Source organism: Rattus norvegicus, chromosome 8, assembly GCF_021556685.1.
Source record: "Rattus norvegicus strain SHRSP/BbbUtx chromosome 8, alternate assembly SHRSP_T2T, whole genome shotgun sequence".
Classification (NCBI taxonomy): Eukaryota; Metazoa; Chordata; class Mammalia; order Rodentia; family Muridae; genus Rattus; species Rattus norvegicus.
In genome coordinates this window covers 44,770,264-44,786,347 of record NC_141541.1, presented here as the reverse complement: position 1 = coordinate 44,786,347, position 16,084 = coordinate 44,770,264, and the positions used below count along the sequence as shown (strand labels likewise).

At 41.4% G+C, this 16,084-nt stretch overlaps 1 protein-coding gene across 1 annotated transcript; it reads left to right on the top strand.

The window, feature by feature from the left end:
* Positions 1-5,308: 5,308 nt before the first annotated feature.
* On the top strand, positions 5,309-10,100 carry LOC148004055 (disks large homolog 5-like). The gene is made up of 5 exons (XM_087564271.1): positions 5,309-5,481; positions 6,507-6,675; positions 7,887-8,036; positions 8,672-8,858; positions 9,806-10,100. The coding sequence occupies exons 1-5, from the start codon at positions 5,355-5,357 to the stop codon at positions 9,818-9,820; spliced, it is 648 nt and encodes a 215-aa protein (XP_087420397.1). The 5' UTR covers positions 5,309-5,354; the 3' UTR covers positions 9,821-10,100.
* Positions 10,101-16,084: the final 5,984 nt, after the last annotated feature.

Genomic DNA, 16,084 nt, shown 5'->3' with positions numbered 1-16,084 from the left:
TAGAAAACAGAGATTGGAAGGAACACTTAAGTGAAAAATTTCTCAATAAGATCCTGGCAAATAAAATTCAGACATGGTAGCATGATCAAGTTGGCTTCCCTCCACAGAGCAAGAATGTTTCAACAAATACAAATGAATAAACAATACTCAACATGAAATCAAGAACAGGAAACACATGATCATTGCACTAGAGGCAGACAATTTCTTTGGCAAATTCTCACAGTGATACACGAAATAGTCCTGGAGAATCTGGGATATGGAGAAGATATACCTTAACATTATAAAGACAATATACAAGGCCAACAGCATCCTAACTGGAGAAAATCTTAATGCATTTCCCTAAGATAAGGAATATGTCACAGATGTTCAATCTTTTCATCTAATCCAAGTAGTATGTGAAGTCTTCTCCAAACAATATGAAAACAGGAATATGTAAAGGCATATCCATATGACGGAAAGCAGTCAGAGTATTCTCATTTGCAGGTGATATGATCCATATGTAAAGAACACTACGGTTCCACTAGAAAATTCTTATAGCCCAGGGACCCACTCACTGAAATCACATTAAAATCAATAAAATTCCTCAATACCAACAATAAATATCAACAAACATACCAAGAAAACAAACACATTCAGAATAGCTTTAAAAATCTTGTAATAAATCTAAGAAAGTGAAGACATGTTACAATGAAAATATTAAAAAAAATAACAAAAAATTGAACAAACCAGAAAATGAAAACACTTCTCATTTTCATGCATCAGTAGGATTAATATTGTTATATCAAATCCTACCAGAATCATCTACATGCTTAAATCCATCCCGTCCTAATTCTGATGTAGGGCTTCAGGGAATGAAATAAAGATCTCAACCAATGAAAGCACAAATGAGCAGGGCAGTCAGATACTACTACATAGTATACAGTACATCACTGCAGAACGCATCACCTTTAATAATTTCAAGTTCATTTTGGGGAATAGTAAAAAAGAAACCAAGTCTGTTGATATCATGAGAACAGACACAAAGTCTATAGGAATTATATAAAAGACCCAGATATTGGTGTATGTACTTATCAGCCTCTGGGTTTTGAAAAAGAGGCCAAACTAAGAAACAAAACAAAACAAAAAACCCACCACCACCACCACCTCCACACACAAAGTGCAATTTTCAACCCGTTGGTTCCAACTACTTCCTGGGGCAATCACATAGAGACATACTTTATACAGGATATTTACATCACCATTCAAAAGAGTAGTAACCTAACTTTATGACTTAGGAACGAAATAATTTTGTAGTTGGGGGTTGGTTACCATAAGGTGAAAAACTGTATTCCTTGAGATGCTTTTGGTCATGGTATTTTTTTGCAGTAACAGAAATGTGACTGATATATAAACTGGTACCAGCACTAGTAGACTTGTCCTTGTGAGGAATCTCTCTCTCTCTCTTTTTTTTTTTTTTTGGAGGACGGTGTAAGACTTTGGATAGGGAGAATTTTGAAATATTTAAGCAGATCATAACACTCCCTATTAGTTTGCCACATGGGTGACATAAGTATTGTGAGTAGTGTGCAAAATAGAGCCTCTCTGATGAGACTTGAAAGGATGGAGGAATTCTATTGGTGACTGGCTTAGAGGCAATTAGCAATGTTTTGGCAAACAATCTATATCCTTTCAGCCTGTATACTAACAAGATACCTGAATCTAAATAAAAAAGTAACGAACCAATAGTGTTGTGCAAATTCAAAGGTAGATAATGTGTGACCTTCCTCAAAATGTGTGAATGTGTGTTCATATTTTCAATTGTTAATGTAGCCAGGACTTCAGTTAATCCCTCCACATTCAGTACCTGGAAGCATTTGAAAGTGCAAGATCTCACAGGATTTGGAAAATATCCCAATTATTGTAAGGTCCCCAAACTTGTTGTCACCCCACAAACATATGGATACAACTTTAATGGACATGACACCCAAACTCTCAAAGGAAGGATGGGTGGCTGCTTATTTGTCAGCAGTGGGTTATAGATGTTCATTGTCATTCAGGGGGTTGGTTGCAATTTTTACTGGTCATGGTCAGTGAGGAAACAGTAAAGGAGATTAGAATCAGGGATATCTTTCTTACTTGCTCGTTCTGTCCTCAAACCTTTTTCTCTGCTATCTATGGTTTTGGAAGCAGGAGAAAGGGGCTAAAATAATAAAAAGCATAGATTATTCAATCTCTTTTTATACTAGAAAGCAACTCCAAGTCTCAAATATTTTAGGATGGCATGGATTTTGAATGATGATAGAATTTAAAATTGTACTTGCATAAATAATTAAACTCTTGTTTAAGATATAAGTATATGAAGCTTATTCACACTTTGGTATAAATTCTTATTGTATAAAATTACCACTGTACACTGCCATGGATAATTAAGGAATGCAAGCTAGTACTGTCCAACTATAAATACTCAGTCTTCTGGGGAAATCAGGTACAGTTTAGTTAGTGCAGCTTTATGAATCTTCTTGTATGATTTCAAAGTTAAACAGAAAGTAAATCCCTTGGAAAAAAGCCACTTTTTTCCACTGAGATAAACTTTACTTCAAAAGGTGATTCTCAAATCCTGTAGAGATCTGAAGAATCTCCCATTTCAGATGTCCTAATAGTTAAAGGCTTTTCACAGTGGGAGAGACCTCATCTCTTTCAGTGTCCCCAGTATGTCTGAAGAAAATGATGGGCACTAAAGAACCCTAACTGGAGTGTCCTTCAAATGTGGCAAAGTGGCCATCGAGTGAAATACTACCCACTTACCTCCACTGCTGCCAGAAAGCTGTCCAGACTGTGGAGAAGGGGATCATGGGAAGTCTATTGTCCCAGGCTTATGAGGGAAAAAGAAGATAGTCCATCAAAGGACCTACTTCAAAGGATGGTTGTCAGAGCCCCTGGCCTATTCTATTGACAGGGTATACCACAATGACACAAGAATATTTGCTGACTGTCTGACACGGTAGTCAGCAATTTCTGTCATTTCTTTAGAATTGGAAGCTATTTGCTCTGAATTTCCTGTTTACTCAGGCAACATTTCTCCTTCTCTGATCTCAGATGGAGTTGAAGACTAGATAGTTTACTCTTAAATTTTCTTGTTGTGAGACTCAGAAAAGAAAATTTGTTCACCATCACACAGGACTGTGACAACTAGGAACCTGAACAAGACCAGGGGGGACATGGGAGGTCCAGAATGAGTGGCTCCACAGACAACCCACTGCAGCATCAAAATGCCCGCCACAACCGCTCTGGCACCATAAATCCTGAGCCCTGACGGGGATGACAACAGAGTGTGCATGGCCTGACTGCAGCCCGGGACTTTTCAAAGCTTGTATCACCCCGGAGCACTTACAAGAGTGAGGAGAAAGGCAGATGCCCAGAAGCTGCTGCTGTAGTAGGAGGCAGTTATGGAAGTTAGAGGTGGAGCTGGAGGCAGAGGAGGGACGAGAGAAGAGGGAGGAGTTTCCTTGGAGGACCAGAATAGATAACATTCTGACTAATCGAGAACCCCACCCACACCCAGCCCACGCCACAAATCCCGAGTCCACTGCCAAACCTCTTCATAATAAGCATTCACTTCTTCATCCCCAATGTGCTCATTTTAATTTTTTAAACTCCTTTTTTGTTCTGTGAATTTCACATCATGCAGTTCAACTCCATTGATATCCACCATCACCTCATATCTGAAGTCCACCCTTGCATCCTTCTCCATATCAGAGAAAAATAATCTACTTGTGGAAGTTGAAAAAAGAAAAAGAAAAAAATGGCAATATGTCCACAAAGAGGTGTAAAATTATAAAGATGAAGGACATAGACCCTCAAATTATTTAAAATAAACAAAATTACTTTTCATTTCAGGAGAGTTATTATGGCTAATAATTGCAAACTATGATAAATAGAGAATAGAAAAGCTTAAAAAGTGAGAGAAAATGATTCCAGTACAAAATTTTACACTAATATAATTTAGTTCGTGACGTACCTTCTCCAATTTTGCCAAATACAAATGGACTGAATATTGTGACAGTCATTCTTATCGGATGCATCCCATAAATTTTCTGATTTTATCTAGCTGATCAGTGTTAAAGATAAAGGTATTTTTTGGTGTAACATGGGTAATGATGAGGTGACCTCCCTCTGTACTAAGGTGTGTCAGCTTTCAATTTTTAGTTCTTTACTGGCAGAGAGCTAAGAGTTGGCAGAACTTTTTCTTGTCATTTCTATGGCCCAGCATGAGGTTTTCTTTTTTGTAGATGTTTGACCTTCTTACCAGCTCAACCTAAGGTAAGAGATCTATCAGCTGTTGTCTCACCTGATTTCGATTGAACGAAATAAAGATCTGATGGCCCAGAGCTGCAGCAGAAAGTATGTGTGCAGAACTCCAGACATACAGAGGAACATAGGGTGAGGCAAGCTGAAGCTGGAGATTCAGAATAGACATGGTAGGGAAGAGATATGGACCAAAACAGTGCGTACTTCTAAAGAGATAATCACCCGTTGGGTCTCCAAACTAGAAGACTGGGGTTAAATATAGAGAAGATAGCACGTGCTCAGTGAGAGGCCCAAGATACAAACTGTCAGACAGAATCTCATGATAGAGCTTACATAGGCCTGTGAGCAATGCTCCTTTGGTGACGTTGGTACAAAGAGGAGAACCCCACAAGCACCATGCGGGTGCCTTCATTGGTGGCTCCAGCATTTCATTTTCCTCTGTCAATTGGACTCCACACTGTTCCTAGCACCATAATGATTTCAACTCTTTCTCCTAAGGGATTTTGGGGCAAATGTCGAATGCTAAGTACAAGGCTTCATGAGAGTTCCCATAACACACACCCATGTTGCAACCTATCTTGCAGTCTATTTCTTGATGTGATTTCAAGCACATGTACATAAGGACACAGGAGAAACTTTTGACTGCATATTCAAACTGGTATTATTTCTCAGGAATTTTTAATGGCTAATATTGATGAATAAGGATAATTTGACTTAAGATGAGACATTTTTGGGCAGGATTTGGAGGGAAACATTCATTAAAATGCATAGGAATTAATAAGGTTTTTATAATCAAGCCTTGAGGAAAATTTGGCCTTGGAAGCAGGAGGTACTCAGGGGCTATGCCCTGGGAAGGTATCCTGGAAAGGGCACCTCAGCTTATGCACTATACAGGGAGATTATTAGCAGAGAGGCAAAGTCTGTTCACCATGACATCAGCTGACCCTTCTTGAACATTCTATTGTGTCCTAGAGAGTTCTTGGCATCCTCTGTGATGTCACCAGTGTTGTAGTAACCACCAGTGCCTTACTTTTTCTCAGTCCCTGCTTGCAGATACATTGGAAGACATGTATTCCCCTCTTCGCAAGCATTTTGGGAGAGTGAACGTCGATTTTGGACAGAATGGAGTGAGGGAATCTTGCCTTTCATCAAAAACAAATGATGGACAAAGAAAGCTGGCCTGGGGAATGCGGAGTAAGTACTGTGAATTGTATGCTGAGCTTTCTTTCAGAGGGAGAATGGACTTAGCCTGACCTGTCTAGCAATACTCCACAACAACTGGAGTATCAGCAAAGGATTCCATGAAGATCACAATTCCTGAAAGTCAAGGATTTGAGAACATTAGTTTGCCCATCCCCAAAGGGAGGATATGGTAAGGCCAATGCTATTATTCTGTGAACTTCTGGCCTTCACATTTAACGTGCATATGTTACATTACATTGATATAATAACACGATCAGGAGACACTGAGTGTCCAACTTTATTGAATTTAGACAGGACATCAATCTATTTCACTCTCATTGCTTCTTTAAATAAAGTAGATCTCTGTCTTTAGTATCAGGGAGAGAATTATGCTTCTGGCCTTATGTTCTTAGAACTCCTTGACTTTTTCTAATTGGCAGAGATGGGACATCTTTAGTATTATAAATTAGAGTTTGTGTGTTACAAACATTTTTTTACAGTACTAAAACTATTTGTAGCAGGTAGACCAAGATTCAGCCTGTAACCAATTGGCACTTCTGTGGCATTTGGTGTTTAACTTAGGCGAATTGATAAGTCCGTTGACCATGACATCCCCCGCAATGCTTTTTAAATCCAAATGGTGTGGCCTAGAATATCAGTGCAGGACATCTGAGTATCTCCAATCACTCAAATCTTTTGGAGGTTGAATTTATCATCTGACTTCTGAAAATACAGCGGTGAGGGTCCTGAAAGAAAGTTGTACCCTGTTAACTTGATAACAATCCCGTAGAAGCCATCTCTGTGGTACATGGAGCATGGGTCAGCAGGCATAGGGAACACCCGGCATCTGACATCTCTTGGTCTCTATACAGGGCTGGGAGAGTTGACTTCCACTGAGGAGGTCTCTTAGGCAACAACAAACTCTTTGTGGTGACACTGTGGTCTACACATGCTCTCCTCCTGTTTGGGGCTTGCCATGGTCTATGCACACTCATCAGTTTCCCCAAAAATGTTCACTTGTGTTCTTCTACCTACAGAGGATGGGAGACTGACATCATCCCCTGGCCCTGTGGTAATCAACAAGGAGGCCAACACGGAGAACACAGAAGAGCAGAGACTGATTAGACAGCTGCAGTCAGCTACTGAGGAGAGAAATGAGCTAAGAGATCTCCTGACTTACGTGACAGAGAGATACAGGAACAACAGGTATGCATTGCTCCAAACTGCCTTGTGTCACTCATGGACCTGCAATGTCACCTCCATCGTATTCTATTAAGGTGTTGGGTCTAGAAAGCTGTGCCTCCCAAAGAACTTGTCCTAAACCTCATTTCTGATATAGAGGAGATTCAGAACCTGACCCTTGGTCAGGAGTGAGGTGGGAAATGGTCTCATCTGCTGCCTCCAGCCGAAAATCTGAACTTGTGGCCTTAGTGAGGATTCAGGGATAACGTTACTGGAGCATGAGTTCCCAGTGTGCATTTGGAAAGCCCTTGACAGGTGGTAGCTTTGCAAGGTTCTAGGTGCTGTGAGTTTGGGTGTGTGCTAGGAAGGTGACTGAGTGAGGACTCTTGTTGCAGTAGCCTGAGGTGACAGATCCCAAATTGTTCATCTCAATGTTTGACTAGATGGCCAGAGACACAGGGCTTTTCCTTCTTTTTTGTTTACCTCTGAGCCAATAATGTGGCATGCATTTTTTCTGATTCTGATTGTGTTCTCCGTTTGCATATTTCGCTCCCTTTTTCATTCTCTTACTGTTTACTTTTCTTTTCCTGTATGTGTGTCCCAGTTTCTGTGTCTCTGTGTGTACACACCTACATGCATATGCACAATTTTTATATGTTTATATTTCCCCCCACACTTGGAATCTAGGGGTCTATGTTTTTTCCTGAGTATATTCATGTATAACAATTTCATGGTGATGTGAGTGCTTTGTTTTGGGAGCCCCTCTTCAACTGCACACTTCTTTGCCAATGTGGTCACATTTGTCTGTATATTTGTGCCATTTGGGCAGATTATACTTTTGTGGCGATTTATGTTCTCAACTCCATAATTGTGTGAATTGTGTGTCTCTACAATATTAATTATTCAGGATGTAGAATTCCTGTTGTCAAAACAGGAAAAATGAAATCACAGTTTTCTAGGTCTTGGATGTGGGAGAGCTGTGGCCTAGGCCCTTGTTAGCATAACTAGCTTGACTGCAGATCCAGCCCTTCTAGTGAAGAAAGGGAACCTGGGAACCCTTTATCTCGATGCCGAGCTTATGGGGTCCTGGGCCCAGAATAACAAGTTTCTGAAGCTGAAGAAGCTTCCAATATGTAGAACTCAGAAATTGTCCTCCCAGGGCTGGGGTACTAGAAGACCCAGCCTGAGTTCATATATTCCTAAACGCAGATGTTCATTGGGTTTTACTGTCCTAGGGCCAGCCGCTACATCAGGTCAAATCCATTTTATGAAAAATTGAAGATAAAGGAGAGGGAGGTCATGTCATTACTGCACAACTTAGAGATGAGGAACATCGAGCATTGTGAGAAATTTCAGGAGCTCCAGAAGGAAATTAACTTCTATCGGTGAGCACTGGTCAGAGAGGCCATTAACTCTGCTTTGCCCACAGGTGCCATCCTTTGTTCTGACTGGAGGTCTAGCAGCTCTGGCTCCATGTCTTGTGCTCTTTAAACATCACTGTGTCCTGGGCCTTTTGGACTCAGTTTTTAGGTCCACAGGAGACTGTTACTCATACCCAGAGCGTCTAGGCATCTTCAGAAGGCTCTAGGTAGACCAGTACTTATTCAGCTCACCAAATGGCTAATAGGCTGAACTGGGCCTCTGCGGTCACACCAGGTTTAACAAAACTCAGTGTGTGGACCACATGGATAACATGACCTTCCCTTAATTCTACTGACCTCCTTTGAGGGTATTTGCCCACTATTTATTAATGTTGCCCCCATGCCTTTTGCTTCCATGGATAGATGTATATCCCCTGTTGTTTTGGAGAGAAATGAACGCTTTTTGGTACTTGGGTCACAGAAAAAATTTAGTCTTCCCTGAATTGGCTGTTTGATGTTTTTGCAGCAGCCTTGTGTGTATCAAGATGTATTCTATGAAGTTTTCACTTGTATCTGGGTCCAGAGCGTGTTTGTGAGACTTGGGAGTAGGAATGGGAGGAAGAGGGTGCAGGATCTAACTATGCAGTGTGTGTTTCCAGGAACCTGCCCAGCCGGATCCGTATGGACAAGATATGTATGCAGAAGAAGTTGTTCCCATTCAGAAAAGAGAGCAAAGCAGAACAGCTTGATTCTGCACCGCTGCTACAGAAATTTTTGTTTGATTTGAACAAGAAAGATAAAGACGAACAGGAGAAAACCAGCAACCTCCAGACCAAGCAACATCTGGTAGGGACAAGAAGCTGTGTCAGCCTAAAATTATCTGATTCCATTTGCCAATTTGATACATGTTTGCTTTCCCTACCACATTAATAATGTACACTCCAACAATACAACCACCTCATGCTATGGAATGTTCATTCCTCTGTCTGTGCACGAGTATTCTGGGAAGACAACCACTTTTCAGGAACTGACTTATTAACAACTATGCTTTGGTGCTCTTTTTGAAGCTGCAGTCTGGAAATGGTGACAGATGAATAACCTATCATATTACTGCATGTCCCTGTGATAGAATGGATGCTTGTACCACTTTGAACAAGTTTTGTTCCTGTGATAAATGATATTCTGTGGTCATGTGACCTCCAAGTTGGGAAGCACCTTTCAGGGATAAGAACCGAGTGCATATGGCAAATTATTCTTTGTCATTGGCTTTCATCTTGGTGACAGGTTGACTTCTCCTTTCATCCTGCAACCCAATGAGGTCTCTTCCCATTGCCCTGTTCTTGGTTTGCACTGGTTAAAGTCTGAGGCCCAGATGGGCAGCCCACATTACTGTCAGGGTTGTTGTAGACTTTGCCCTGCCCACAGACACACCAACAATGTTATCAGTTAACACATCAATGGTGACCTAAAATAGAGCTGAGTGGGTAGAAGGCAGCAAGCTGATAGCTAGCATGCAAGTCCCCAACACATCAGTTTCTGAATAACTGCCTTCCTCTCCCTGGTCTCAGGAATTGCAAAAGAGCTGGAATGGGACACACAGCAGGAAGAGAGCCTCCTGAAGAATAGGTTGCTTTCTCAGGATTCCCCTGTGGACCGCCATCCTGAATAATACCAACATTTTTTTGGATGAATACTCTCCCTCATAGTTTAATTTATTTTTTGCTAAGAAACACTAAATTTATCTTTCACTAAGCCAGTCTGACTGATTGATATCTTATTCTCTTTCTGTTTAGGATAACACCACTTGAGAGACCACTTGGGAACTGCATTGCCATTTTGCCTGCTAGAGGAGAAACAGCAATATAACTGTGCTTCTAAATGTTCACTAAGAATATGCTGTTTAGAAATATTTTTGTTATGATCTTAAATGAAGTTTTTGTTTTGTTATTTCATAGTTATATGTTCTTGTTAATATTTTTCACATCTGAAAATACTTTTATATATTTATATTAATATTCATTTTAATCATTTTTGTTTTAAATTGTATTCCTTATGAATAAAACTTGATTTGTAACTCTTGACTCTTTAGACCATCTTGCTTATTCAAGTGTTCTGTTCCCTCTTGTGCTCTTAGAACTGACAGCTAATGATGGATTCTGCATGGTCGAGAGTTCCTGGGCTAAATAGTAAATTCAAAGCCACCAATGCTTACCTAGAGTGATAGTGTGTTTTGTGTGGATAATGTGTTCTTTTCTTGGATGCACATTTTATGATGTGATCACTGCCATACTTTATCCATGCGGTCATGTTTTCTGCTAATCTTTTATTTTGAAAAATTTTTTTAATTTATTTAATAATTAATAATAATTTTTTGGTTTCCGGGCAAACATCCCCCTCCCCCCTCCCCTTCCTTATGGGTGTTCCCCTCCCAACCCTTCCCCCATTGCCGTCCTCCCCCCAACAATCTAGTTCACTGGGGGTTCACTCTTAGCAGGACCCAGGGCTTCCCCTTCCACTGGTGCTCTTACTAGGATATTCATTGCTACCTATGAGGTCAGAGTCCAGGGTCAGTCCATGTATAGTCTTTAGGTAGTGGCTTAGTCCCTGGAAGCTCTGGTTGCTTGGCATTGTTGTACATATGGGGTCTCGAGCCCCTTCGAGCTCTTCCAGTTCTTTCTCTGATTCCTTCAATGGGGGTCCTATTCTCAGTTCAGTGGTTTGCTGCTGGCATTCGCCTCTGTATTTGCCCCATTCTGGCTGTGTCTCTCAGGAGCGATCTACTTCTGGCTCCTGTCGGTCTGCACTTCTTTGCTTCATCCATCTTGTCTAATTGGGTGGCTGTATATGTATGGGCCACATGTGGGGCAGGCTCTGAATGGGTGTTCCTTCAGTCTCTGTTTTAATCTTTGCCTCTCTCTTCCCTGCCAAGGGTATTCTTGTTCCCCTTTTAGAGAAGGAGTGAAGCATTCACATTTTGATCATCCATCTTGAGTTTCATTTGTTCTAGGCATCTAGGGTAATTCAAGCATTTGGGCTAAAAGCCACTTATCAGTGAGTGCATACCATGTATGTCTTTCTGTGATTGGGTTAGATCATTCAGGATGATATTTTCCAGTTCCAAACATTTGCCTACGAATTTCATAAAGCCGTTGTTTTTGATAGCTGAGTAATATCCCATTGTGTAGATGTACCACATTTTCTGTATCCATTCCTCTGTTGAAGGGTATCTGGGTTCTTTCCAGCTTCTGGCTATTATAAATAAGGCTGCTATGAACATAGTGGAGCACGTGTATTAGAATGGCTACTCCAGCTTGCTTCTTCTGACCATTTGCTTGGAAAGTTGTTTTCCAGCCTTTCAATCTGAGGTAGTGTCTGTCTTTGTCTCTGAGGTGTGTTTCCTGTAGGCAGCAGAATGCAGGGTCCTCGTTGCGTATCCAGTTTGTTAATCTATGTCTTTTTATTGGGGAGTTGAGGCCATTGGTGTTGAGAGATATCAAGAAATAGTGATTATTGCTTCCTGTTATATTCATATTTGGATGTGAGGTTACGTTTGTGTGCTTTTCTTCTCTTTGTTTTGTTGCCAAGACGATTAGTTTCTTGCTTCTTCTAGGGTATAGCTTGCCTCCTTATGTTGGGCTCTACCCTTTATTATCCTTTGTAGTGCTGGATTTGTAGAAAGATATTGTGTAAATTTGGTTTTGTCATGGAATATCTTGGTTTCTCCATCTATGTTAATTGAGAGTTTTGCAGGATACAGTAACCTGGGCTGGCACTTTTGTTATCTTAGGGTCTGTATGACATCTGTCCAGGATCTTCTGCCTTCATAGTTTCTGGCAAAAAGTCTGGTGTGATTCTGATAGGTCTGCCATTATATGTTACTTGACCTTTTTCCCTTACTGCTTTTAATATTCTTTCTTTATTTTGTGCGTTTGGTGTTTTGACTATTATGTGACGGGAGGTGTTTCTTTTCTGGTCCAATCTATTTGGAGTTCTGTAGGCTTCTTGTATGCCTATGGGTATCTCTTTTTTTAGGTTAGGGACGTTTTCTTCTATGATTTTGTTGAAGATATTTACTGGTCCTTTGAGCTGGGAGTCTTCACTCTCTTCTATACCTATTATCCTTAGGTTTGATCTTCTCATTGAGTCCTGGATTTCCTGTATGTTTTGGACCAGTAGCTTTTTCTGCTTTACATTATCTTTGACAGTTGAGTCAATGATTTCTAGGGAATCTTCTGCTCCCGAGATTCTCTCTTCCATCTCTTGTATTCTGTTGGTGAAGCTTCTATCTACAGCTCCTTGTCTCTTCTTTTGATTTTCTATATCCAGGGTTGTTTCCATGTGTTCTTTCTTGATTGCTTCTATTTCCATTTTTAATTCCTTCAACTGTTTGATTGTGTTTTCCTGGAATTCTTTCAGGGATTTTTGTGTCTCCTCTCTATGGGTTTCTACTTGTTTATTTATGTTTTCCTGGAATTCTTTCAGGCATTTTCGCGATTCCTCTCTGTAGGCTTCTACTTGTTCTCTAAGGGAGTTCTTCACGTCTTTCTTGAAGTCCTCCAGAATCATGATCAAATATGATTTTGAAACTAGATCTTGCTTTTCTGGTGTGTTTGGATATTCCATGATTTTTTTGGGGGGAGAATTGGGCTCCGATGATGCCATGTAGTCTTGGTTTCTGTTGCTTGGGTTCCTGCGCTTGCCTCTCGCCATCAGATTATCTCTAGTGTTGCTTTGTTCTGCTATTTCTGACAGTGGCTAGACTGTCCTATAAGCCTGTGCTTCAGGAGTGCTGTAGACCTGTTTTCCTGTTTTCTTTCAGCCAGTTATGGGGACAGAGTGTTCTGCTTTCGGGCGTGTAGTTTTTCCTCTCTACAGGTCTTCAGCTGTTCCTGTGGGCCTGTGTCTTGAGTTCACCAGGCAGGTTTCTTGCAGGGGAAATGTTGGTCCTACCTGAGGTTCCGAGGCTCAAGTGTGCTCGTGGGGTACTGCCTAAGTCCTCTCCGCGGCGGCAGCAACAGAGAAGATCTGGGCCGCTCTTTCCGGGATCCTCCGTGCACCAGGGTTCCAGATGGCATTTGGTGTTTTCCTCTGGCGTCTGGATGTGCGCAGAGTGCAGTCTCTTCTGGTTTCCCAGGCATGTCTGCCTCTCTGTAGGTTTAGCTCTCCCTCCCACGGGATTTGGGTGCAGAGAACTGTTTATTCGGTCTGTTTCCTTCAGGTTCCGGCGGTGTCTCAGGCGCAGGGGTCCTGCAGCTCCTGGGCCCTCCCCTACGGGCACTCAGAGGCCTTATACAGTTTCCTCCTGGGCCAGGGATGTGGGCAGGGGTGGGCAGTGTTGGTGGTCTCCTCCGCTCTGCAGCCTCAGGAGTGCCCACCTGACCAGGCGGTGAGGTCTCTCTCCCACTGGGTTTGGGAGCAGAGAGCTGCTGCGGGCCGGGCGTTTTCTGCTAATCTTAATAAAACAGTCTACAACACACGTTCATTATTGATCCTGTGTAGCACATTTTGACTAATATACATTCATATTTGTAGAGCTGTAGAAAAATTGACATTTCCAAAGGTATATGGAAGTAATCCTAATGGAGAACCATATGCTTCAGTCTTTCTTGCAATACACTCTCAATATGCCCCCACAGATAATGACCTCCAAAGTCATGTTGGGAAAAAGGTTTTGATAAATGCTGTTGTCCTAGACCATACATATGCTGTGTTTTTATTGTTGTGGATTAGGTGTAGAATGATCATTTATGTCAGTGGGTCTTTTTCTCTACTGTATGTCTGTGGCCTGTCCTGGGTGAATTTCCCTCATAGTCCAAAAAAAGGAATCACATTCTCTGTTATAGATCATTGTTGGGAACCATGTGCTTCTTCTGAGAGAGCAGCAGAGGTTCTAACCTGTGAGTCATCACCACAGATCCTGCAGGTTCTAACCTGTGAGGCATCACCACAGATCCTGCAGGTGGCTTTTGTCTTTCCAGGGCATGTGCTCCCTTAGGTGGACATGGTACCTCAAATTAAACAGAGAGATCTCAGGAAATGTGTATTCTTACTGAGCTGTGCAGGCTCAATGTGTTAGGCACCCAGGCATCCATAGAGGGCTCAGGTGGCCCCACTGCTCATTGAGGATTCAGGATGTTCCTACAGCATCACTTAGTTTCCATATTAGAGCAGATCCTTCACCTAGTATCAATGATGACCATATCTACTATGCACATTTATAAAATACAGAATGGAAACTATCTTCCTGTAGGCCTGCTGCACATAATGAATTCTTTTGATAGATATTAAGAAATTTATCATAATCTAAGCAGTTTAGGGAGGAACCTCAAGAGCAACCATAGTGAATGCAGCCTACAGCTGTGAGCACATGTTTCTTTTGGATAGCAAGCCTGTGCAAACCCAGAACCTAGGTGGGCCAGTTCAAGCTGCCCTTTTTCCGTGGCAAATCTGGGTTCCTGTTGTAAATGTATTTTTTTCCAGGTGACTGATTTCCAATTTATGGAATTGAACTGACTTACTCAGAGTCTGAGTTACTCAGAAAGTTAAAATTCAGAAGGAATGATCCAGAATGTCCACAAACAGTTGCTGTGACACCAAGGCTTTTAAGAGCTCAGCATCTAGAGAAGCAATGTATTGTTTGTTTATTCTCAAGCATAGGTCCTCTAGTCATTCATTAGAAGCTGACCATGCCACAGAAAGGGTCGTCTGTATCAAAACAGAAGCTAGTGGTACCTAGATATCCACCACACTTTCACATTGCCACTGTATTTGAGGTTCTCAGTTAATATAAAAGGACCTGGAAGAGCTTGTGTCTTGCTATACATATTCCTAATTTATTAGCCTTCAAGACAAGGTGTGCTTTGTCTTGCTAATGCTACCACTGGCATACAATACCTTGCATAATTTCTACTGACATCTGTGACAGGAGACAATAGTACAAGTTATCCCTTACTTGAATAAACTGTTCTTAGAGTAAATTGTAGTCTGAGGGGCCTTCCATTCTCTCTGACTTTGTAAACATTTCCAGTCTTCAGAAAAGTCTGTCACTGTCCAGTACAAATCTTAAGATGTCCACACTGTCAGCTAGGTGTCTTCATCCAGCTTGCCCTGTAATTTTGTGTAACATTAATAGTGTTCCAGCCTAAGGATTTAATTCAATGTTACAGTACTTGCCAAACATGCTGAAAACCCTGCTTTCCACCCTAGTCCTATGTGCTATGCAAAAAGAAAATAGGGAACCCCAATTGCATTTGAAGATTAGCCTCCAGCAAAAGAAGAGCCTTCATAGGACCTTTTAAGTAACTCTACGCCCCAGCTTCACCACAGCTTCCTCCATTGATTTAATAATTAGTGTATTTTCATTAATGCTCACCATATTTGTGGTGTGCAAAAAATATGCACCATGTCAGTAAAGTATGGGCGCGTGTGTGTGTGTGTGTGTGTGTGCGTGTCTGTGTGTGTGTGTGTGTGTATGTGGGTGTCTGTGATTGTTCATGTCTATGTTTGAGCCTGTTCTTCCATGAACTCACTATAAAATTTTATAAAATGAATTAGAAGTCTACAGTGAAAACTGTCGAGGTGCATGCAGACTTGGGTTACTACTCTCCCATGGTACCTTGCAGATAACACTGAAATTGTTTGCCTACATTAATACAGCCTAAATCCAGGCTATGCATGATTCTCAGTGAGATTTGGACATCGGCTCCACTACAGAGAGCGACAAAACTTCATTTATTACATGCTCTTGTTACCAAGGTGAGGGAATACTTCACCCCACAGAGAGTCTGGTAGGTTGTGATGGCAGCAAATGAACTCGCTTTTCCCTGTCCTGCCTGACTTTGTCAGCAGAGTGGGCATTCCTGCAGGAAAAACTTTCACATGCTTCTTTAAAAGCACCTGTTCCTCACATCTAGATAAACTTGAAAATAGGCTTCTCCAAGTCAGTCTGAGTGCTCCTACTCCCAACTCAGATCTGTAACACCATAGGATCCTCCAGCCACACTGAAGGGTAGGTCCCATGGAGGAGTAGAACAAAGTGTCTCTTCTGAGAAGTGACTTAAAACAGAAGGTTG